This window comes from Trematomus bernacchii, unplaced genomic scaffold (assembly GCF_902827165.1).
Source record: "Trematomus bernacchii unplaced genomic scaffold, fTreBer1.1, whole genome shotgun sequence".
NCBI lineage: Eukaryota > Metazoa > Chordata > Actinopteri > Perciformes > Nototheniidae > Trematomus > Trematomus bernacchii.
Genome location: NW_022987589.1, coordinates 1,224,496 through 1,250,234, shown reverse-complemented (window position 1 = coordinate 1,250,234; position 25,739 = coordinate 1,224,496). Strand labels below are relative to the sequence as shown.

General features: G+C 38.5%; 1 protein-coding gene across 1 annotated transcript; it reads right to left on the bottom strand.

The window, feature by feature from the left end:
- Positions 1-1,325: 1,325 nt before the first annotated feature.
- dcaf5 (ddb1 and cul4 associated factor 5) lies at positions 1,326-25,618 on the bottom strand. Its single transcript, XM_034129017.1, has 9 exons — positions 25,222-25,618; positions 23,636-23,779; positions 23,098-23,134; positions 22,823-22,962; positions 19,783-19,912; positions 16,943-17,156; positions 8,412-8,478; positions 6,740-6,867; positions 1,326-2,888 (listed from the first exon to the last, which is right to left on the bottom strand). Exons 1-9 carry the CDS (start codon positions 25,430-25,432, stop codon positions 1,326-1,328), a joined length of 2,634 nt encoding a protein of 877 aa, XP_033984908.1. The 5' UTR covers positions 25,433-25,618.
- Positions 25,619-25,739: the final 121 nt, after the last annotated feature.

Genomic DNA, 25,739 nt, shown 5'->3' with positions numbered 1-25,739 from the left:
AATACAAAAAGATTATATATCGAATACAATAATACAAAATAATCAAATGAGAAACTAAATATTATACACAATAACAAAGATATAAATATAACACATACAAAAATAGGATAATATATTTGTAAATATCTATTTACTTTTTGCAGCAAAATAAATGTATGTATTTTATATATAAATCTCTTTATAATATAACATACATACCATTTTTATATTATAAACAGATTTATATATAATTAAAAAAAAAGTATAATTAGTAATATTATTATTTATTTTAATCCTTAAAAATGAAAAGAGGCAGAAAATGCTGTTTTCAGCATATTAGATGCTTTTTAATTTAGAAAAATAATCATTAAAGATAAAATAAAATGAATTGCAGCCATCATCTGAAATATCATTACAATTCTCAGAAATATATATTTTTTTTAATTCAGCTCATAATAATAACTTCATCCTCTTAATTAAAAGCAAAGACAGCTTTTGAATTCAGTAAATAAAATATTCTGCTCTCGTCAGCTTTTGTTGCTCGAGGTCACGGCCGCTCAGACACATCCCTTTCACATGAAGCTGTGTAACCATGGTGACGGTGGTAATAACTTGTTTTCAGACCCAAAAAAAGTGAATTATAAATTTAAGCAATCAGCAAAAAAGACCCTGAGGAAGAAGCTGCAGATTTGTCACTAGAGAACAAAATGATTCTTTAATTGCATGGAAACAGAAGCGAGCGCCGGCGGCGGTTTTAGAACAAAAAGAGCGTCATCAACGCTCCGGCAGCCGAGAATCACTTAAAATAAAAATCAGATTTACACTCAGTGTGGAGAAATGAAAACGCTGCAACACTTTCATCCTCCGTAGAAACAGAGGAGCTCTGAAACACCGAAAATAAACACGGTCACTAAAATCCCCTCACCTGTTATCAACAATTTAACTTTTTTTAAATCTTCCATCTTTTACTGTCATCTCTGGTTCGACCAAAGGACTGATGACAAAAAATAACCACTTTCTTTCATTCGTAGTTCCCGAACGTCAAAATCAGTGCGTTTAAGACGTATAAAAAGAAATATCTGAGTTATAGAAACCCATAAAAAAAACACTTTTCTCTCCAATTGAACATTTTCAACGATTTCTCTCCGAGTCGTTAGCTTTCAAATGTTTCTCCGGTTTGACCAAAGGAATAATTACATTTGTTCAGCAACTAATTAACAAATGTTTGTAGTTTCTTTACGTCAACATCAGTGAGTTTGAGACGTATCAAAAGAAAAATCTGAGTTACCAATAAAAACCCACTTTCTTTCTAAACAAAGTCTTTTTAACGATTTGTCTTGGAGTCGTTATGTTTTACATCTTTTCTCTGAAGGAGAGCCTCCGTCGTCTGACGCGACACGAGTCCGTTTCAGAGCGCTCCCCCTCGGGGGCCGGGGGTCCTCCTCTGAGTCCGAGGAGGTGAGGAGGTTCTCTCTCAAGACCTCCTTTCTCAGGACCCCCTCTCTCTGGACCTCCTCTCTCTGGACCCCCTCTCTCTGGACCTCCTCTCTCTGGACCGTCTCTCTCTGGACCGTCTCTCTCTGGACCTCCTCTCTCTGGACCCTCTCTCTCTGGACCTCCTCTCTCTGGACCCTCTCTCTCTGGACCTCCTCTCTCTGGACCCTCTCTCTCTGGACCGTCTCTCTCTGGACCGTCTCTCTCTGGACCTCCTCTCTCTGGACCCTCTCTCTCTGGACCGTCTCTCTCTGGACCTCCTCTCTCTGGACCGTCTCTCTCTGGACCTCCTCTCTCTGGACCCTCTCTCTCTGGACCCTCTCTCTCTGGACCTCCTCTCTCTGGACCTCCTCTCTCTGGACCTCCTCTCTCTGGGGGGGAGGAGCTGCAGTCCGGTGGCGCCCTTTAGTCCCACGGCTCAAGGAGTCCAAAGTGAAGGAGCTGCTGCCCGCCTCCCCTCCCTCACATCCCCCTTTATCTCCAGTCCGGTGTCCAGCCTCCTCCGGGCTCAGACACACAAAGTCAGACGGACTCAGCTCCTCCTCCTCCTCCTCTTCCTCCTCCTCTTCCTCTCTGGGTTTCTGCACCTCCCCAGATGAAGAGGAGGTGAAATCGTCCACAGATATGCACGGGTAGTTGCAGGAGTCGACGGCGGAGAACAGCGGCGTCGGATCGGGTCGATCTTCGGCTCTGGAGACCACGTTCATGCGTCGGCGCCGCATCACGTTCCTCCTCCTCACCGCGCTGCGACGCTGCTCATCCTCGCTGCTGGAGCTGGAGGAGGAAGAGGAGGAAGAGGAAGAGGAAGCAGCGGCGACGGCGGTAGGGAGCGACGGCGAGGAGGAGGAGGAGGCGGCACTGGAGAGCGCAGAGTTTTCTTGGGGGCTAGGGGAGCGAGGACGCGGCATCGGGTCCAACCAGAACTCAGAGTCCGAATCCTCGTTCACAAGGAACCCCGAAACTTGGCTCTGGTTTCTCCTTCTCCTCCTTCTTCTCCTCCTCAGACGATCCTCCGTAACCAGTGAGGAAGAGGAGGAGTTCTCTGAGTCGCTGTGAGGAGCAGCAGCAACAGCAGCAGCAGCAGCCGGAGGAGGAAGAGTAAGAGGAAGTGTTGGTGTGGTTCTGGTGGTGGTTCTTCGTCCACGGGCGTGCAGCTGCATGATGGCCTCCTCGCTCAGGTCCGAGTCCGAGTCGGAGCTCCAGCCCTCGATCTCGCGGCGCACCAGCGAGTCGAAGAAGGCCATCATGCGCGGGTCCTCCTGGATCGACTGGCTCACGTAGTCGTGGGAGAGCCCGGAGCCGGAGTTCAGCACCAGGGAGATGTACTCCTCGTGAGTGTACAGGCTGCGGGACTTATCCTCCACCCGGCCCTCCAGATCCCCCAGACTCTCCGGCTGCTGGTACGGACTCCACGCCTGAGGGGGATGAACAATAATAAAGTCAAGCACATAAAAAGATAGAATACCAGAATGAGAAACAGAAAACTTGGTTTTATTACTGCAGAAAGTTCCCACATGTATCCTGTCTCATCTAAAGAGTCCTCTCCTGCTGATGTTCAGGTGTATATCAGTATGTAGTGTCTCTACTTTAAAGAGTCCTCTCCTGCTGATGTCCAGGTGTATATCAGTATGTAGTGTCTCTACTTTAAAGAGTCCTCTCCTGCTGATGTTCAGGTGTATATCAGTATGTAGTGTCTCTACTTTAAAGAGTCCTCTCCTGCTGATGTTCAGGTGTATATCAGTATGTAGTGTCTCTACTTTAAAGAGTCCTCTCCTGCTGATGTTCAGGTGTATATCAGTATGTAGTGTCTCTACTTTAAAGAGTCCTCTCCTGCTGATGTTCAGGTGTATATCAGTATGTAGTGTCTCTACTTTAAAGAGTCCTCTCCTGCTGATGTTCAGGTGTATATCAGTATGTAGTGTCTCTACTTTAAAGAGTCCTCTCCTGCTGATGTTCAGGTGTATATCAGTATGTAGTGTCTCTACTTTAAAGAGTCCTCTCCTGCTGATGTTCAGGTGTATATCAGTAAGTAGTGTCTCTACTTTAAAGAGTTCTCTCCTGCTGATGTTCAGGTGTATATCAGTATGTAGTGTCTCTACTTTAAAGAGTTCTCTCCTGCTGATGTTCAGGTGTATATCAGTATGTAGTGTCTCTACTTTAAAGAGTCTTCTCCTGCTGATGTTCAGGTGTATATCAGTATGTAGTGTCTCTACTTTAAAGAGTCCTCTCCTGCTGATGTTCAGGTGTATATCAGTATGTAGTGTCTCTACTTTAAAGAGTCTTCTCCTGCTGATGTTCAGGTGTATATCAGTATGTAGTGTCTCTACTTTAAAGAGTCCTCTCCTGCTGATGTTCAGGTGTATATCAGTATGTAGTGTCTCTACTTTAAAGAGTCCTCTCCTGCTGATGTTCAGGTGTATATCAGTATGTAGTGTCTCTACTTTAAAGAGTCCTCTCCTGCTGATGTTTAGGTGTATATCAGTATGTAGTGTCTACTTTAAAGAGTCCTCTCCTGCTGATGTTCAGGTGTATATCAGTAAGTAGTGTCTCTACTTTAAAGAGTCCTCTCCTGCTGATGTTCAGGTGTATATCAGTATGTAGTGTCTCTACTTTAAAGAGTCCTCTCCTGCTGATGTTCAGGTGTATATCAGTATGTAGTGTCTCTACTTTAAAGAGTCCTCTCCTGCTGATGTCCAGGTGTATATCAGTATGTAGTGTCTCTACTTTAAAGAGTCCTCTCCTGCTGATGTTCAGGTGTATATCAGTATGTAGTGTCTCTACTTTAAAGAGTCCTCTCCTACTGATGTTCAGGAGTAAATCAGTATGTAGTGTCTCTACTTTAAAGAGTCCTCTCCTGCTGATGTTCAGGAGTAAATCAGTATGTTGTGTCTCTCCTGTGACATGTCTCCATGCTTTAATGTTCAAAAAGTTCTTTATTTTTCTCATACTCCCTTCATAGTCTCACTTATTGTAAGTCTCCTCCTCTGACACATGGATCTTTACACCGTTTGTGATGACCAATATCTGAGGAAATCTGATTACCTGATTTCAATGGGAGAAGTCAAATGAAAGGACACCTATCATGCTATATTTAAATGATATATTGTAGGGCCATACCTATATAAGGTATATTTATACGTTTCTGTTTTCAAAATACCAAACAGATCATGCATTTTAGCCATGCCTCATTTCGCTCTATTTGCTGTTCTCCAGCCCTGTTTTTGCAGGGGGCTGATTCTGTGAGCTGCAGCTGACCACGCCCCCCTGCAGGAGAGGGGAGCGTGCTCTGATCAAGTCAGAAGAGGGGAGCGTGCTCTGATCAAGTCAGAAGAGGGGGAGAAAAAGAGATCTCCGTCCTCCGTGTTTTATTATATAGAGTCGTTATTCATTTGTTTTAAAGCTCAATAAATAACAAAGAAGACCATTGACCGGCACTTTTCTAATTTTGTCCGGAAGATTTAAACTTTAACGGACATCTTGACCGGCGAAACAAACTGAAACTGAAACTCTGCCGCACGGTCCCCTCGTTCCTTGGAAGAGGCGGAGAGGTGGGTGTTTGTCATCTGCTGGTGGACTAACCGGAGAGAATTACAGTGCTTGCCTCGACGGGGAGGGATTGCATTGAATTAAAGCAGCGGGAGCAAACGCTTGCCTCGGGGAGGGGGAAAGAAAGCCACAGCGGAGAATAAACAGAAGGGTAACCATGGTAACCATGCGCGGGAAGTCTTCTTCGCTGCTTTTGTGGCAGACTACAGCGCCACTTACAGGCCTGGCATATGTACTACAGCGTCTCCAGCGCTTTCGAGCGGCAATGGCCGGCCGTGGCCCAACCCCACATTCCCCTGATAGGTGGAGAGTTGGCCCAATAGCCGTAGCGCCACTTCTGTGACGACATAGAAGTGTTCAAATCTGGATCAGTCTGTATCAGATCCGTTGCAGCTCCTTTTTTAGAGATTTGGGTATGGAGGAAAATAGAGAGGGTTGTGTTTTCTGACACTTGGTGAGTTCCCTGGAACACCGGGGACACGTATTCATGTATAAAAGACGCACAAAAGTGCATTTTGCATGATAGGTCCCCTTTAAGAGAGCATTTTAGACATAGGGCTGCATGATATTTGATCAACACATTCGATTAATTTTTCTACTTTGTACCCAATAACACTGAATAAATAAAGTATTCTAATTAAAAGGGAATGATCGTTTTACATCATTATGGTCACTTTAATTAAAAACATAATTATGGAGAGATTTTCTTGCAGGATCAGTATCGATCAAAGACGTGTTATTAAGTGGGATATGATTTGACATATAAGCACCATATTATTTAATTTAAATGGTATTTTGACACGTTAAGTTAAATACAGTGTAACTGAAGACCAGAGGAGCTTTTTTATTGCTCTTCTCACTCTCATTTTCAGTCTGAGATCATGAAAAGAGTGGGAGTGTTTTTCTGATAACAAAACAACATGTGTTCAGTTTCTATCAGCAGAGCACAACATATCTGAGTGATGAAACTGAAGTGAGTCGGCCAAAACAAAACCAGAGGAGAGAAACCGAGCCAACATCGTGACGCTGCGACTCAGGGATTACAGAAACATGTGATTTAAAAAAACAACAGCTGATATTCTAGCAGCGTAAAAAAAACCTCAGTGTAGTGAGGAGGGTTTTTGTCAATGAACTTAACAAATCAAATGCTTAATTTAATTTTAATTACAAGAAGAAAAAACTGATGATGCAATAGGGATGTATTATTATGTCCCAAATAATTATCTAAATTATTTGTATTTATATAAAACATAATAAAAATAAAAATAATAATCCATCTTTTTTCCCCCTAATTAATATTATTACCTTGGTACCTTGTCGGTTAACATTGCACTCCTATTGGCTAGCGCTCCAACACATTGTACGTGATACCGTGACACCGCTAAGGGGCGGGACATCTAAGCGGTTGACCAATCACAACAGAGAAATGAAAGAAATATATTTTAAATATTAAAAGAAGAACAAAAATATATTTATATTTATATATATATATATATATATATATATATATATATATCTTCACAATATACACTATTCAAATGCTATGAATTTAGTGGCTTTAAAAAAAATATTCTACTCTTTTTTTAGTTATTTTGCAATTTTCAAAATAAAACATTCCAATGCTATGAATGTTAGGAATTCAGTATCCCATATATAGCGGCTCTTCAAAATAAAATACCTTTGTCTCTTTATTAAACACACAGCGCTGATGTTGACTCACCTTGATGACTTTCTCCACGCCAGAGGAGCAGATCATGTAGGTGTGAGGGTTGAAGCGCACCTGGTTCACGATGGACCGATGGCCCTTCAGGATCATGAACGCACCGTTTACCACCCGGCCTGCGCCCCCTTAAAGAAAGGAAAACAATGAGTTTATGTCGGGGAAAATACAAGTTACTTTCCTATTCCTATGTTATCTAACAACCATGGTACTGTGTATGACCTTGCAGCTGCCTCCTCTTTAGATAGGAGGAGGCAGGGCATAATTCACTTGGTTTATATACAGATGGGAAGACACCTATCTCTTGTCTTCCCACCCTTTGAGGGGCAAAGATCAACATCATCGTAAATGGAAATACCTGCATGAACGGAGACCTGCCGACACCAAACCGATTTACGACTATGAGTGGGACTGAATTTAAGACTATATAAGCTTGATGTGCTTTCCTGTTCCTTTGAGCAGCATACCTCATGTATGTGAGTTGAACCATATCCCTCTATGTCACATGTGTCAAACTCAAGGCCCGGGGGCCAAATCAGGCCCTTGGTGGATTTAATTTCGGCCCGCAGGATAATTTCTAATTACTATTAGATCTGGCCCGCCAGTATATTGCACGCACACCTTCACTCAACCCTGAGGGTCTCCTCCGCTCAGAGCCTGACCCCAAACATTGATGAACTTGCACCCAAGATGAGATGCCATGTATCTGGTTTGAACTAGCATCACAGAGCAGCACACTGAGTTTACATGGATGTTTCCTTCTGCACTTTCTTTCTTGAGACAACAGGGCATGTTTGGTTTTTTCTTTGAGGGAAATAGTTTCTTTGAAGCTGTTGTTGGCCTGTGGAGAAATGTAATCATAAGAAATGAATGAAACTGATTATTTAATGTTTAATGTTGTTTTTATAGGAAATAATTTAAGCGTTGTTAGTTCCAGGTTTAATATGTGCAATAAGTTCATTTCAATAAGTTCTGCAATAAACATTGAACCAGTCCGGCCCTCGACTAGTACGGATTTTTTTATTTTGGCCCACTTTGTATTTGAGTTTGACAACCCTATGTGATTTAACCCTGCTCCTTCTTGCAAGAATAAATTGGTACCTGATTATTGATTCTCAAACCGGTGTCGAGTGATATATTAATTTAATACAAAACACAGAAGAATAAGAAGTCATTAAAACCAACACAGACGGTAAAGTAATCCCCAGTAGAACCAACAGTCTGTTCCCGGTGCACATATTTTCAGAGTGAGTAATCTGTGGAAAAAATGAAGTCCATAAATGTGTAAAGGTGGAGCTGCATTCCTGGACGCATTTTTGGGATTTTCTTCCCAGAGTTATTAAATTTGACTTCACAGCGAGTTATTTTTAACTTTTTCAAGGGCGATCAGGATTTGTTTCACCACTATATTTATTCTTTAAATTACATCCTAAACATTTTTTAAACCTTTTGATTATTTCCTGTAAGTGTCCAACTAACGATAGCTGTGTGATGTGATCTAAAATAAGGTACAAATAAACCACTATTTATTCTTTAATAAATCTTATCTGAAAAAATAAAAATATTTGTTTTAGAATTACATCCTCAAAAAATGTAGGTTAATTCCTGAAAGCTTCCAACTGAAATTGGGTGTGTAATGTGATCTGAAATGAGTTAAAACAACATTGCTCACAGGCTTCTGGGTCCTTTGGGATTTTCCACATGTAGAGGTTGAAGTCGTCGGAGCCAGACAAGATGTACTGAGGAGGGAACAGAGGCATGTTCAGAGACACACACACACACACACACACACACACTCTAAGGGAAACACTTGTTACCCTCATATTGTGGATGTGACCCGATGATCACTTCCTGTTTCTGTTCCTTAATTACTCTGTGTAACACATGGCTCCACTTATGGCGCATTTCCACAGCAGGGACTCGCACGGCTTAGTACGGTATAGGTAGGCCAGGCTCACTTTATGCTGCGTTTCCATTACAGTTTAGGAACTGGGGCAGTAACTATAGTAACGCAGTGTAGGCGGAGCCGTGACGTCATCTTCAATGCGAAACACAAAACCAACATCAGCCGTTAGCCGTTAGCCCTCAGAGCTCACAGCTCCTCCCATCTGTTCAGAAACTAGACAAAAGTGAAACAAGTACAAACCACAGACTGCCTGTGTCATGGTGAATACAGTCGCTGCTTTATTTATGTCTGTATAGGCCGTTGTTGTGAGTGTGGACGGTCGGAGCATATACTGCGTTAGCTTAGCCAATCTCCATTCAGAAAACACGCATTTTAAAAGGTTCTTCGCCTGCCGTCTGTCTGCAGACTTGACAAAGCATTAATTCATGGTTTTTACTAACCGGTATCAGTATGTTGTTACTTCGGCATCATTTTGAAACGTGTATTACAATTAAATCACGGTCAAATATGTTCATTTTGTTGTAGTTGCCAGTGATTCTCTCACTAGTTTAGCATACTCAGCCCGGTTGTTGGCCCGGAAAGAACCTCGATTTTGGAGAGCCAGAAAAACTGTGAAAAAGTACCCGCTAGCCGGAACTACGCCTAGTGGAAACGCAACCAAAAACGGGCCGGGCACGGCACGGCACAGCACGCTTAAATCGCGCTCCGTGCTGTAGTGGAAATGCGCCATTAGACCTGTCTGTCGCTGCAGGTATGTTACAGGCATGTTCTTATAAACACGTATGTAACATGAAGAGGAACGGACTGAGAGAAATATCTGATAGCAGCAGCAGCAGGTTTAGATCCTGATTATGAGATAATGGGCTCCTGGGAACAGACATGAAAACCGCCCCACTTCTTTATTGTTGTTCAACCTGTTTCTGTGTCTCTTGTAGATGTTTAGTTATCATTTTGTGGGTCTTTGGGATGATTTTGTGACTTTTTTTTCGGCCATATATGTCTCTTTAATTAAGTTTAATGCCACTTTGTAGTTCCTTTTTGACTTTGTAGTTATGTAGTCATTTTATGTCTGTTTTGAGTTATTTTACGTCTGTTTTTATTCATTTTGTGTCTCTTTAGGGAAATTCTGTGACTTTTTGTGGTCATGTGTGTCTCCGTTTAGTCTTTTTTTAGTCATCGTGAGTAAAGGGTTTCTTTATAATAATTTTGTAATAATTTTTAAAACTCTGTGTTCCTTTTTTTGTTGAAAAATAGTAACTATCTGGCATGGCAATAAATCACATTAATGTTGGTGCCTGTAGCTTTAGGGCTGAACGGTGAACACCTGCAGAATCAGGCAGGAATGTGACACCAGCTCTTCCTCCTCCTCCTCTTCATCACCTCTGTGTGCTGCCACCCTGCTCTCTGATTTCACATCAACCTGAGAAAATCCTCCAGACTTCGGGACTCCATGAGGACGTTTCTGAAAACGCTGTGAGAGCAAACAAGCGGTTTCCTAAAGGAGAACTTCAGCCAGAAAGCGGTCCTTTGTATCAGTTCAGTTTTCTGTAATGACTTCACAGAGAACTAATAATAAAGGGTTCCTCTCTTTACAAATTCTCATAGAAGGCTTCTCAATTCTCTCATTTCCCCTCCTCGACTCCTATCCTCGACTCCTATCCTCGACTCCTATCCTCGACTCCTATCCTCGTGCCTTAGTCCCGCCCACAGGAGATGCGAGCGGAGGAGTCGAGGAGGGGAACCGAGGAGAGAGGAGTGGAAGCAGCAGGCGTTTAGAGAAATGAGAAATCCTCATAGAACTTATATAGCAACATTTTGTAGTAATTTGTAGTTAGTTTGTGACTTTTTGTAGTAATTTGGCATCTTCTTGTAGTTAGTTTGTGACATTTTGTAGTAATTTGTAGTTAGTTTGTGACATTTTGTAGTAATTTTGCCTTTTTGTAGTATTTCTTTACTTTTACTAGTAATTTTGTGACTTTTTATTGTTCTAAGGAACCTAACCTCTAAGTTTTAGATTTTCTTTATACATTTGTGTATATACATCAGTGATCAAAGGTCTTTCTCTACACCCATCCCTGTTGCAGTCACTAAACCAATCCATCTCCAGGTTTCCCAGTTGCAGCAGCTGATCCTCTAACATTACAATTCCTCCGTCACTCTTGAAGCGCAGGATTGTTTTTTTAAATCTTCACGACACCAGAGAATAATGCTAACATAACAAACATGTCTGCAGGGTGAGCTCATGTCTGAGGAGGAGGAGGAGGAGGAGGAAGAAATACAGCAGGAACTCATTATTCTATTTTTATCTCCACTGCTCCCACATGTTCCTCACATTTTAAAGAAACAGATAAAACAAAGTCTGCACGGTTTGTTTTCATGAACCAGGAGCTCGATCACTCCCCTGAGAGCGATATCTTATATGCATTATATATTTACATAGAAGGTATTGATTTCATAGAAGTGCATGCACTTGAACGGGATGATTTCAGACATCCTTTACTCTATAACTCTGCACATATTAACACACTACAGTTCATTGCATTTACATTTAAATAAAAAGTTAAAATGCAACTACTTTGCACAGTTGTATAATTCTTTAGATACATGTCTAGCTACTCTTAGTATGTTAATATTTACTTGTTATTTTAATCTTGTATTTTATAACTATTGCTTTTTTTAAACATATTTATTATATATTACCATATTCTGGCTTTTTACGTAAAAAATGTTTATTTAAATGTCCAATTATAATGCTTTAAAGGTGGGGTAGGTAAGTTTGAGAAACCGGCTTGAGATACACTTTTTGTTATATTCCATGGAATGCTCTTAACATCCCGATAGCAATGAATACATTAAATGCTTTGACAAAAAATACATTAAAAAATGTCATCTGTGGAAGCCGTAATACTGTAAAAAGCACGACCAATCATCTGAGCCGGCTCGGCTAAAATAACTGGATGGCCTACCTGCCTGTCAGCCTTCCATCTGTGCACAAACTTATCTCGTGCCCTCATTGGTCATGTGCGCGTTCGTGTGTGTTGGAGGAGGGGCTCTGTAAGGAAGTTTGTGGTTGTGTATTTTCAAATTCTAGCGCACTCGAGCTGGTTTCTCCAAAGTTACCTACCCCACCTTTGAATGATCTAACTATAATACATAATAATAATAAATTAAGAATCAATAATAATAATAAATGTTCCTTCAAATTCAGCACGGCTTGTTTTACTTTCTGCTTATAATTTCATACAACCATGTCTTTTATTTCCCTTCATGATAAGCGCTTTGAGCATTATGAAAAGCGCTATATAAATAACATTTATTATTATTATTATCATCATAAACCAAGTTTCCACCCCTCCTCCTTGCAGTGTTACGCTGCTCCTGAGGCTTTGAGCCAGATTCAAATAGAGCTGAAACTCAGAGAGCTGGTTTCTTTAAACAGACTCAAAGCGACTCTAAATGACCTTGAAGCAGGAAGCTGTGGCCGTTTCTCAATGTGGAGTATACCTGCTGCAGAGCCACTATTTCAAGTATACTACGTCATCGAGTGGCGCAGAAGGACTGTTTAAATGCATGTTAAAAGCCCAGCATTCGGCGCCACTCAATGACGTAGTATACTTGAAATAGTGGCTCTGCAGCAGGTATACTCGACATTGAGAAACGGCCCGTGTCTGTAAATGCTTTGGCTAACTTGGTGTATGACTGTGTTGTGATTGTGTGTTTTAAAATTGTCTGTAACTGTTAACATTCTTGGGCCAGGACTCTCTTGGAAAATAGATTTTAATCTCAATCAGACCTATCCTGGTTAAATAATGATATTTGTATTATGTTAGTATCTGCTGCTCGTAGTATTAATGATATTTGTAATATGTTAGTATCTGCTGCTCGTAGTATTAATGATATTTGTAATATGTTAGTATCTGCTGCTCGTAGTATTAATGATATTTGTATTATGCTAGTATCTGCTGCTCGTAGTATTAATGATATTTGTATTATGTTAATATCTGCTGCTCGTAGTATTAATGATATTTGTATTATGCTAGTATCTGCTGCTCGTAGTATTAATGATATTTGTATTATGTTAATATCTGCTGCTCGTAGTATTAATGATATTTGTATTATGTTAGTATCTGCTGCTCGTAGTATTGATGATATTTGTATTATGTTAGCATCTGCTGCTCGTAGTATTAATGATATTTGTATTATGTTAATATCTGCTGCTCGTAGTATTAATGATATTTGTATTATGTTAGTATCTGCTGCTCGTAGTATTAATGATATTTGTATTATGTTAGTATCTGCTGCTCGTAGTATTGATGATATTTGTATTATGTTAGCATCTGCTGCTCGTAGTATTGATGATATTTGTATTATGTTAGTATCTGCTGCTCGTAGTATTGATGATATTTGTATTATGTTAGTATCTGCTGCTCATAGTATTAATGATATTTGTAATATGTAAGTATCTGCTGCTCGTAGTATTAATGATATTTGTATTATGCTAGTATCTGCTGCTCGTAGTATTAATGATATTTGTAATATGTTAGTATCTGCTGCTCGTAGTATTAATGATATTTGTATTATGCTAGTATCTGCTGCTCGTAGTATTAATGATATTTGTATTATGTAAGTATCTGCTGCTCGTAGTATTAATGATATTTGTAATATGTTAGTATCTGCTGCTCGTAGTATTAATGATATTTGTATTATGTTAGTATCTGCTGCTCGTAGTATTAATGATATTTGTATTATGTAAGTATCTGCTGCTCGTAGTATTAATGATATTTGTATTATGTTAGTATCTGCTGCTCGTAGTATTAATGATATTTATATTATTTTAGTATCTGCTGCTCGTAGTATTAATGATATTTGTAATATGTTAGTATCTGCTGCTCGTAGTATTAATGATATTTGTATTATGTAAGTATCTGCTGCTCGTAGTATTAATGATATTTGTATTATGTTAGTATCTGCTGCTCGTAGTATTAATGATATTTGTATTATGTAAGTATCTGCTGCTCGTAGTATTAATGATATTTGTAATATGTAAGTATCTGCTGCTCGTAGTATTAATGATATTTGTAATATGTTAGTATCTGCTGCTCGTAGTATTAATGATATTTGTATTATGTTAGTATCTGCTGCTCGTAGTATTAATGATATTTGTAATATGTTAGTATCTGCTGCTCGTAGTATTAATGATATTTGTATTATGTTAGTATCTGCTGCTCGTAGTATTGATGATATTTGTAATATGTTAGTATCTGCTGCTCGTAGTATTGATGATATTTGTATTATGTTAGTATCTGCTGCTCGTAGTATTGATGATATTTGTATTATGTTAGTATCTGCTGCTCGTAGTATTGATGATATTTGTATTATGTAAGTATCTGCTGCTCGTAGTATTGATGATATTTGTATTATGTTAGTATCTGCTGCTCGTAGTATTGATGATATTTGTATTATGTTAGTATCTGCTGCTCGTAGTATTGATGATATTTGTATTATGTTAGTATCTGCTGCTCATAGTATTAATGATATTTGTAATATGTAAGTATCTGCTGCTCGTCGTATTAATGATATTTATATTATGTTAGTATCTGCTGCTCGTAGTATTAATGATATTTGTAATATTTTAGTATCTGCTGCTCGTAGTATTAATGATATTTGTATTATTTTAGTATCTGCTGCTCGTAGTATTAATGATATTTGTATTATGTAAGTATCTGCTGCTCGTAGTATTAATGATATTTGTATTATGTAAGTATCTGCTGCTCGTAGTATTAATGATATTTGTATTATGTTAATATCTGCTGCTCGTAGTATTAATGATATTTGTATTATGTTAGTATCTGCTGCTCGTAGTATTGATGATATTTGTATTATGCTAGTATCTGCTGCTCGTAGTATTAATGATATTTGTATTATGTTAATATCTGCTGCTCGTAGTATTAATGATATTTGTATTATGTTAGTATCTGCTGCTCGTAGTATTGATGATATTTGTATTATGTTAGCATCTGCTGCTCGTAGTATTAATGATATTTGTATTATGTTAGTATCTGCTGCTCGTAGTATTAATGATATTTGTATTATGCTAGTATCTGCTGCTCGTAGTATTAATGATATTTGTAATATGTTAGTATCTGCTGCTCGTAGTATTAATGATATTTGTATTATGTTAATATCTGCTGCTCGTAGTATTAATGATATTTGTATTATGCTAGTATCTGCTGCTCGTAGTATTAATGATATTTGTATTATGCTAGTATCTGCTGCTCGTAGTATTAATGATATTTGTAATATGTTAGTATCTGCTGCTCGTAGTATTAATGATATTTGTAATATGTTAGTATCTGCTGCTCGTAGTATTAATGATATTTGTATTATGCTAGTATCTGCTGCTCGTAGTATTAATGATATTTGTATTATGTAAGTATCTGCTGCTCGTAGTATTAATGATATTTGTAATATGTTAGTATCTGTTGCTCGTAGTATTAATGATATTTGTATTATGTTAGTATCTGCTGCTCGTAGTATTAATGATATTTGTATTATGTTAGTATCTGCTGCTCGTAGTATTAATGATATTTATATTATTTTAGTATCTGCTGCTCGTAGTATTAATGATATTTGTAATATGTTAGTATCTGCTGCTCGTAGTATTAATGATATTTGTATTATGTAAGTATCTGCTGCTCGTAGTATTAATGATATTTGTATTATGTTAGTATCTGCTGCTCGTAGTATTAATGATATTTGTATTATGTAAGTATCTGCTGCTCGTAGTATTAATGATATTTGTAATATGTAAGTATCTGCTGCTCGTAGTATTAATGATATTTGTAATATGTTAGTATCTGCTGCTCGTAGTATTAATGATATTTGTATTATGTTAGTATCTGCTGCTCGTAGTATTAATGATATTTGTAATATGTTAGTATCTGCTGCTCGTAGTATTAATGATATTTGTATTATGTTAGTATCTGCTGCTCGTAGTATTGATGATATTTGTAATATGTTAGTATCTGCTGCTCGTAGTATTGATGATATTTGTATTATGTTAGTATCTGCTGCTCGTAGTATTGATGATATTTGTATTATGTTAGTATCTGCTGCTCGTAGTATTGATGATATTTGTATTATGTAAGTATCTGCTGCTCGTAGTATTGATGATATTTGTATTATGTTAGTATCTGCTGCTCGTAGTATTGATGATATTTGTATTATGTTAGTATCTGCTGCTCGTAGTATTGATGATATTTGTATTATGTTAGTATCTGCTGCTCGTAGTATTAATGATATTTATATTATGTTAGTATCTGCTGCTCGTAGTATTAATGATATTTGTAATATTTTAGTATCTGCTGCTCGTAGTATTAATGATATTTGTATTATTTTAGTATCTGCTGCTCGTAGTATTAATGATATTTGTATTATGTAAGTATCTGCTGCTCGTAGTATTAATGATATTTGTATTATGTAAGTATCTGCTGCTCGTAGTATTAATGATATTTGTATTATGTTAGTATCTGCTGCTCGTAGTAATATTTATATTTGTATTATGTAAGTATCTGCTGCTCGTAGTATTAATGATATTTGTATTATGTAAGTATCTGCTGCTCGTAGTATTAATGATATTTGTAATATGTAAGTATCTGCTGCTCGTAGTATTAATGATATTTGTATTATGTAAGTATCTGCTGCTCGTAGTATTAATGATATTTGTAATATGTAAGTATCTGCTTCTCGTAGTATTAATGATATTTGTATTATGTAAGTATCTGCTGCTCGTAGTATTAATGATATTTGTAATATGTAAGTATCTGCTGCTCGTAGTATTAATGATATTTGTAATATGTTAGTATCTGCTGCTCGTAGTATTAATGATATTTGTATTATGTTAGTATCTGCTGCTCGTAGTATTAATGATATTTGTAATATGTTAGTATCTGCTGCTCGTAGTATTAATGATATTTGTATTATGTTAGTATCTGCTGCTCGTAGTATTAATGATATTTGTATTATGTTAGTATCTGCTGCTCGTAGTATTAATGATATTTGTATTATGTTAGTATCTGCTGCTCGTAGTATTAATGATATTTGTATTAAGTAAGTATCTGCTGTTCGTAGTATTAATGATATTTGTATTATTTTAGTATCTGCTGCTCGTAGTATTAATGATATTTGTAATATGTTAGTATCTGCTGCTCGTAGTATTAATGATATCTGTAATATGTTAGTATCTGCTGCTCGTAGTATTGATGATATCTGTACTATGTGGAGGATCTGAGGCCCACCTGGTCGCGGTCCCCAGCGAAGCAGCAGCTCTTCATGGTGCAGGAGTTGAAGTATCCCTGGTTGTCGAACTGGAAGCTGGGCAGGCGTGAGTGCAGCTCGTAGAGGACGGGCGGCAGGCGGCGCCTCAGAGCGAGGAGCTGAGTGCCCGAGCTGTTGAAGCGGACGCTCATGGCGCTCTGCAGAGACATGCTGCCGCCGTAACGCAGCAACGAGCTGAGGGAGAGGAGGAGACATCAGAGGAAGATATTAGGAAGTGAAAGAATGTAAAAGTGATCTTCTACCTGTAAACATGGTCTCTCTGCAGAGTCAGAGCTCACTGTTAAAAATCTGCTCAAAGATTGTTGGTCAACCCTGTCAGAGACTTTATGACTCAGCAGACCATAATAACCTGTGAGGCTGACCAACAACATCATCTGGGACCCAAAGCATGCTCTGAACAGAGAATATGAACTGCTACCATCTAATGGGAGATTCAATAAAGTCAGACTGAAGCATCCTTTGTGCTCCAGTCAGTCCTAGTCCAGAGGCCTGTACTACGAAGCCGGATTTTCCTAACCTGGATATGTTTGAGTTAGCCGGTTGGCCCAATCCAAAACATACGCGCTCTGGCTAAACTGTACTACGACGCTGGTTATCAAGTGGATCGCTCAAGCCAGCCGTGTCCTATCTAGTTAGGTGCGCGTTCACATGAAAGGGGTGGTATTTGGAGCATTCGACCAATCTCAAAAAACGGACAAGCGTACTGACAGCGCAGCGTCATACTTCCTGAATGAAAAGTGAACTTTAATATTAGTCAAATATGAAGAAGTTAAACTTTAAACATCCATGACTTAAACACTTTATCCAGGATCAAAGCCACATAGCTGCACCTGCAAGGTGAATACAGCTGGTAAAAGAAAAAGTGTTTGAATGCGTACATTAACAGGTTTATGAAATCACTGCCCCGTCTAAGACACGATCTGACTTTAATTAGGAGAATTTGACTCGAGTGTTTCGTCAACTTAATGTGTTGCTTAAAATAATACTTCTGCATACAGTATGTGACACTGTGAGTGTTGCACGGCCAGATACGGCTCAAGAAGCTGACTCAAATAAGGAGATATATGATACATTATGATGTGATATGATAATGGGACACATCGACGTCTGCACTCACAGTGCCGCGGACTGTACTTAATGTTACTCTGATCCGGTTACTTATGTTGTGGCAGATATTTAAGTAAGCTTTCTTAACGCTAATGTTATAATAGTCAGATTGCTCTGAAGATGGGAGGGGATATTCTATTAATTTTCACGTTCACACAGTCAGTTGATTTTTGCCGGCCGTCTTTCCTGCAACGGCAGTTTTTCTGTATTTCCTCTATCCTGTAATATGAATTGATCGCTTTAAACTCCGCACACGGAGCTCTGATTGGTCAGCAGGCGGTGCTTTCACTGAGTTGATCTCTTAGCCTGCAACCTAACCTCCTCCCGAGGAGGTTAGCCGCTCAGCATAAGTTACCATGGAGATCTAGCCCGCTAAAAAGAGAACCAGCGTCGTAGGACCGGAAAGCCAGAGTTTTCCCTGAAGTCAGCCGGCTAAGCGAAAATCCGGCTTCGTAGTACAGGCCTCAGATCAAATGCACGCTGAAGGCTCTTTGAGCAGGTTTCCTCTCAGTGATCGTGCTGTTATGTTCAATGTTTGTTTTTCATGTACTGTGTCTTGATATTTGTCTGTTGATGTTACACATGGAGCAGCTGTGATGCAAGTCACATTTCAGACTTGATCTGACCATTAAAGTATTATCGTATCGTATGACAGCAGAAGTGACTCACAGTTTAGTTGGACGTGTTGTTATTTATGCATTAGTAACAGAAACCTAAGCAAACCTGAGGGCATGTAAACACACACTTTATCCACAGTTTTCACACTCATGCTTTACTGTAAACATTTACTCTCAGCAGCTGCTGGTTAGTTTAACAGCAAGACAACAGCGCCACCTGCTGGACAAACACGCATCACAGTAGCTACAGTGTAGTTATGGATCTGAAAATCTTAGGTCCCGAGCTCCTCCAACAACGCAACATATTATATATAGGACAGAAGACAAACATTTAAAATAAAAATAAAATTGTGCAAATGTAACATTTGAATAAAATAGTGCAGGTTATGTTGCTAGACCAGTATAAAAAAAACACCAGTAAATTGCACACAGATTAATTAAAAAGTCAAAAATGCAATACCAAATATGGATAATAAAAATGTCGATGACTTGAAGAGATAACATTAAAAATAAATAAATATTTTTCTTAATTCACAGACAAATATAATATATATATATATATATATATATATATAATCAAATTATTTTAAGTATTTTTCTACTTTCTTACTAGATGCTTTTACTTGAATAATTGTTTCTAATAATATCTTTTTTTATTACCTCCACTGTGCTTTAGTTGCATGCCATAACATTTTCATTTCATTTCAAACATATGTATTTTGATAGCTTAATATCACAAGTCACACGTGTCTCAGGGGACTGCTTGTATTATTCCTCAGTGACTCAAGTCAGATCTCTTCTCCCCACAGGAAATAGACGCAGGTAAATTAAAAGTGTTACCTGTATTTTTGTTGAATTTGTTAATTTGCAAATGTAATTATATTCTTGGTCTGTACTTTAAACTGAGTTCTAGTAACTGCACACTATTTATTTATTTTATTTTGCATTATTTTGTGATCTGCCATATGTCTAATGTTGGGGAATGTTTGGGTGTGTAATGTGATCATGTAAAAAAATCAATAAATACATGTCTAAAAAATAATAAATACAAAAAAATAAAATAAAAAAAGCGTTACCTGCGAGGTTTTCGGATGTCCCATAATCCCACGCCCTCCTTGGAGTTGGCGGTGGCGATGAGCCTCGGCTCCACCGGGTTAAACATCACGCTGTGGAACGCTGAGGGGTAGCTGGCCAGGCAGAACGGCTCTAAAGGAACAGATCAGAGTTTATTTTACAAGATAATCAACACTTCTACTACTTCTACTTCTCGGGCAACTGTGGCTGTGAGGGAGTGCGGTCGTCTTTCAACCAGAAGGTTATGGGTTCGATCCCAACCCGTGCAGTCAACATGTCGATGTATCCTTGGGCAAGATACTTAACCCTGAGTTGCTCCCGATGGCATGGCCAACGGTGTGTGAATGTGTATGAATGTTAGGTCCTAGAGTAAGGTACACTGCTCTGTATGAATGTTAGTTCCTAGAGTAAGGTACACTGCTCTGTATGAATGTTAGTTCCTAGAGTAAGGTACACTGCTCTGTATGAATGTTAGTTCCTAGAGTAAGGTACACTGCTCTGTATGAATGTCAGTTCCTAGAGTAAGGTACACTGCTCTGTATGAATGTCAGTTCCTAGAGTAAGGTACACTGCTCTGTATGAATGTTAGTTCCTAGAGTAAGGTACACTGCTCTGTATGAATGTTAGTTCCTAGAGTAAGGTACACTGCTCTGTATGAATGTTAGTTCCTAGAGTAAGGTACACTGCTCTGTATGAATGTCAGTTCCTAGAGTAAGGTACACTGCTCTGTATGAATGTCAGTTCCTAGAGTAAGGTACACTGCTCTGTATGAATGTTAGTTCCTAGAGTAAGGTACACTGCTCTGTATGAATGTTAGTTCCTAGAGTAAGGTACACTGCTCTGTATGAATGGGTGTGAATGACATGTAGTATGTCAATTGCTTTGAGGGGTCGTAAAGACTGGATAAAGCGCTATATATAAGTACAGTCCATTTACCATTTCTAACCTTTGCCTTCTACAAGCCAGGCGCTCAATTGCTTTGAGTTGGAAAAATGTTGGTTGCCCCTCCCTGGGCCACTGGTTAAACAATTTAACTTCGAGTCTGGCTCTTGAGAAACTCACATATACACTAAGGAAGAAAGCTTCTGGATTTTACACCATTTGGAATTTATAGAAAATGGGGACATTGCAGAAGCTATGGAAGGTTAAAGTGAAAAGACTAAACTACTGTGAGGAAATGTTGAATTAATCTATTTGGAGAGTTGCAAGCTGTACTCTGTTTGTGGACGTGCTTTCATTGTATTTTGGTTGAATTGGTTAATTTGCAAATGTAATTATATTCTTGATCTGTACTTTAAACTGATTTCTAGTAACTGCACACTTTTTATTTTATTTTATTTATTTTTTTAGCATCATTTTGTAATCTGCCATATGTCTAATGTTGGGGAATGTTCGGTTGTGTTTGTGTAATGTGATACATGTAAAAAAAATTACATCAACATTATAAAAGTTAGTGAAGTAGCAGCCAGTAAAAACATAACTCAATAATAAAAGTATGTTTTGCACAGTGTTATTTTACAACAGTGTTTATTTAATATGATTATTTTTTATTAACATTTAATTTCAATTTATTGAGATTTTCTCAATGTATTTATTTTTATAATTATTTATTCAGATATATATTTCTTTCTTTTATTTCACATAAAAATAAACTTTTAATCACACTGTGCTGCAACATAAATAAAAGGCCTGTTGCTGAATGTATTATTAGTTCATCACGGACACAGGGAAGCTTTCGAAATAGAAAGACGTCATGCAAGATGATCCGCTGCATTTGTATCAACAAGTCTCACTGAGTCACAGCAGGAGGTCCTACACAAGCTTCCAATACTTTAAAGAGGCCCGTTTCTGCTTTTTGGGGGGGTTCCCCTCTCCTGTACTGCGTTCTATAGGTTTCTGTGCATGTAAATGGTCGACAAAGGCTAAAATCCCAAAGTTCCGGACAGTCGCGCTCCTATTGGCTAGCGCTCGAAAACATTGTACGTGATAGACTAAGGGGCGGGACATCTCTAAGCAGGTTGACCAATCACAACAGAGCCGGTCAGCTAACCAATCAGAGCAGACTGGGCTCTGGTTGACGGACATTCTATAGACAAGACTTTTAAATATAGGGCATAAATCATCTGTTTTTAACCATGTGCTTTTATTCTACATGCAGGCAGCCCTAAGCATCACCAGGTATTACGACAGAAAGTTATTATTATTGACAAACAATTAACTTTACAGGAACACGCCTCCTGCTGCACCAAATGTGGCTAAAACTAGTCACCGGCTTGAGCTTCAATATCAGGATCCATGTATTTCTGATCCTCTCCAGAATGGAAGTAGTCATCACATACAGAGCATCAACTAGTTCCTAAACAGTGTCCTTCACATGCTGATATACAAGAGAGGGAGTTACACAGTCACAAGATGGAGGAATACCGGTTCTTGTAGATGATACATCCTGTCATGTACAAAATACTGACTTTTTTCTCAAAATGTTGGCTTTTTTCTGAAAATCCCACATTCTGACTTCCTCTCAAAATACTTACTTTCTCTCAAAATTCTGACTTTCTCTCCAAATTCTGACTTTTTCCTCCAAATTCTGACTTTTTCTCAAAATCTAAAAATTCTGACTTTTTTCTCAAAATCTAAAAATTCTGACTTTTTTCTCAAAATCTAAAAATTCTGACTTTTTTCTCAAAATCTAAAAATTCTGACTTTTTTCTCAAAATCTCCAAATTCTGACTTTCTCCAAATTCGGACTTTTTCTCAAAATGTCAAGATTCAGACTTTTTCGCAAAATTCAGACTTTTCTCAATATCTAAACATTTTGACTTTCTCTCAAAATTCTGACTTGCTCTCAAAATTCTGATATATATATATATATATATATATACTCTGATATTGGAAGAGTACATTCAGTATTTTCCCAACAAGAATAATGTGCTTTTATTCTAGATGCATGCAGCCCTAAGCATCACCAGGCATTACTATATAAAGATATTTTTATTGTAAAAAACAACAACAACCTTTACAGTAAACAAACTGTGCATGTACCTGTACTTGGCGGCTCGCGGGTGTCCCAGATCAGGACTCGTCCGTCGTCAGAAGAGCTGGCGAACACGTTGTCGTTCACCGGGCTGACGGACAGACTGTACACAGCGTCGATGTGCAAGAACACGTTAATGGTTTCCATTCTGTCGGAACAAAAATCACACACAAAAACATGTTGTTAGTGCAAAGCCAACAAAGCTATTTATGCTACAGCCTGGGAATATATAAGAGGTGTTTTGATGCAACAGTTATTATTATTTTGGTGTTATTTGACCCACCTTTCCACATCGTGAAGAATCACCTGTTCATCATTTCCTGCAAAACATCAAATCAAATCAAATCAAATCAAATCAAATCAGGTTTTATTTATATAGCACATTTAAAAGCGATTTTTAGTCGAGCCAAAGTGCTGTACATGTAATAAAAACACATTACTACAATCACAATCAACAAACAGAGGATCACAATGTGAAGGATGCTTGTGCACAAAACTTGTGTGTCATTTTAGCATGACAAAATATGAACAACATTGTAATCAAATAGTTGCAGCTGTAGCTTTTGTCCAGTACAATTTGCATAAACATTCTTATATAATACATTTGATTTAGTCCTTGATTATGAATTCTAAGGTAATTGACTTTGCTGCATAAAAAATTGCATCCTCAAGCGCTTTTTTATAATCTAACCATATCCACCTTTTACCGACTTGCCCTACATTTACAAGCCACAGAAATACCTGCACATGTCAAAGGAAATACACTCTGTTGTTGTGATGTGAAGGAGCAGACAGCAGATGTAGTGTTTATTTATTCTTACCTCCGGAGAAGACCTTCCTGTTGGTGCTGTCGAAGGCGAGGCAGAAGATGTTGGACAGATGTTCTCCCTTCAGCTTCACTGGTTTGGAGCGAGCGTGGAGAGCTTCCTCCATGTTCCACAGCAGAACCCGACGGTCGTCTCCTCCTGAAGACAACAACAAGAACAACAAGAACTTAGTCAAATGCAAAGCACAGTTAGAGTAGGAACTAAAGACTGACTTCTCAGATTGGTTGATTTCAATCACTTCTTATAGACCTGAAGGGGTTGAGATATGGAAAGATTTAGAGCTATTATGGGTTAAAACCTTATTTAAGTAAAAGTACAGTATTGGCAGCAAATTGTACCTAAAGGCAAATGTAATCGTTCTGCACAACGGCTAATTTCAGACCAAAAAAAGTTATATTGTTAAATAATGCATGAGTGTTTCCACCCCTTTATTGTTGTATGAGAATATAATACAAAAATAATAATCGTTATATAAATCACATAATATCCTATACAAAATTCTCTAAAAATAAGACAAAATATGTTTTGAAATCCTCCCAAGACAACAATTGTACAAACAATGTAATATGAAAGAAAGGAAAAAAAAGAAAAGCTTAACTAAGATATTATCAAAATGTGCTCTAAATAAATGTAAACACAATTAATTAGAAATAATAAATAAAAATGACATGCCTCATGTTGTTATACTAGGCCAGAAGATGATTATTTTATCCTCTCTGGACGTAAATATCTTTGTAGTTTCAGGAGGCTGACATTTTTAAACCCTCCAGCGGGATAATAACGTCCCTTACACCGGCAGCAGTGTGAGTTTCTGGGCCGAAATATGTGACTCAGGTCCGGGGGACTGGTGCCCTCAGAGCCGCTGCTGGGTGTTTGACGTTAGCCAGCTAGCATATAGAGCTAAGCTAAATTAGGATAGCTTGAATGGTTTCAGCTGACTGCCAGGCTCATAATAATAATATAAATACACTTTATTTGTATAGCACCTTTGATGCAAGATGCAGCCCAAAGTGCTTTACAGAGCAAGAGAAGATACATAAAAATACACAATGAGACAAAATAGTTAGAGTATTAAAACAGTGATGCCAATATGTGTCTGTAATATATTTATTTATATGGATGTATCTCAGTGAGATCGTATATTGTAGAGTATTCAATTTAATCAACATTTTCTTTATATTGTGTATTATGATGATATATGTCCTTTCTATGTGAATTTGTTTACACTTGCTGCTAATGTTAATTTTTATTTTACAGAATCAGAATCAGAATACCTTTATCTTATTCTATCTTTTAAATATGTCTAACTCGTGTAAAGCTTGACAACACTGCTGCTGTGACACAAATAACGTCCCAGTTTGGGATAAATAAAGTATCTATCTATCTAAGTTTTAAAAAACAAACAGAAAGAGTCACAAAACCATAAAAAAAAGGCTAGTTATTGTTAGCATGTTAGCACGAAACGCTAAGCTAAATTAGCATAGCTTGAGTGTTTTCACCCATTGGTTTCAGTTGACTGCCAGGCTAGTTAGCGTTAGCATGCTAACACACTAAACTCATGAAGAAGGATGATTTCTCACCAGAAACCAGCCATTCTCCTCCGTTGTTGGAGAACTCAATGGCGTTGACGCATCCGAAGTGACCGAGCATGTCCTTCTTGAAGAGGCTGGAGCAACCGGCCATCCTCCGCCTCTGGAACTCGTCCTTCAGTAGCGGCTGTCCGGTGAGCTCTCTGCGGGACAGAAAGCCCACCGAGGACCGCATCCCGCAGCCCTGCAGCTCCTTCATCATGGGGGAGAAACACTGTCTGTTAGACCGGCTGCTGCTGTTGCACCCTGCGGGACATGTAGGCTTGTTGTGGGGCTGGATGTCTGTGTTGGGGCTACATTCTGCTGGAAGAGTCTCTGGTTGTTTTGTAGAGCACCTCTCTCTGTGTGTTTCTCAGTCCCAGCAGCAGCTTCCTGCTCCGGGGGAGGATCCCTCTCTCTCCCCCTGCTGTCACTCAGCACCACCGGGCAGACCTTTAACTCACATGCATCTTATTTATGTTTCTGATCAAACATCTTTTTATTGCGATTGACAATGCATAAGTAATGTT

What these genes read in the sequence shown, in the direction of transcription:
- dcaf5 (XM_034129017.1), bottom strand. Translation starts at nt 25,432, where the DNA reads ATGATGAAGGAGCTGCAGGGCTGCGGGATGCGGTCCTCGGTGGGCTTT. An exon ending in CAGGAAGGTCTTCTCCGGAG is followed by an intron (nt 23,135 to 23,635) that starts GTAAGAATAAAT and finishes GATGTTTTGCAG; the next exon opens with GAAATGATGAACAGGTGATT. An exon ending in ATTCTTCACGATGTGGAAAG is followed by an intron (nt 22,963 to 23,097) that starts GTGGGTCAAATA and finishes TTGTTCCGACAG; the next exon opens with AATGGAAACCATTAACGTGT.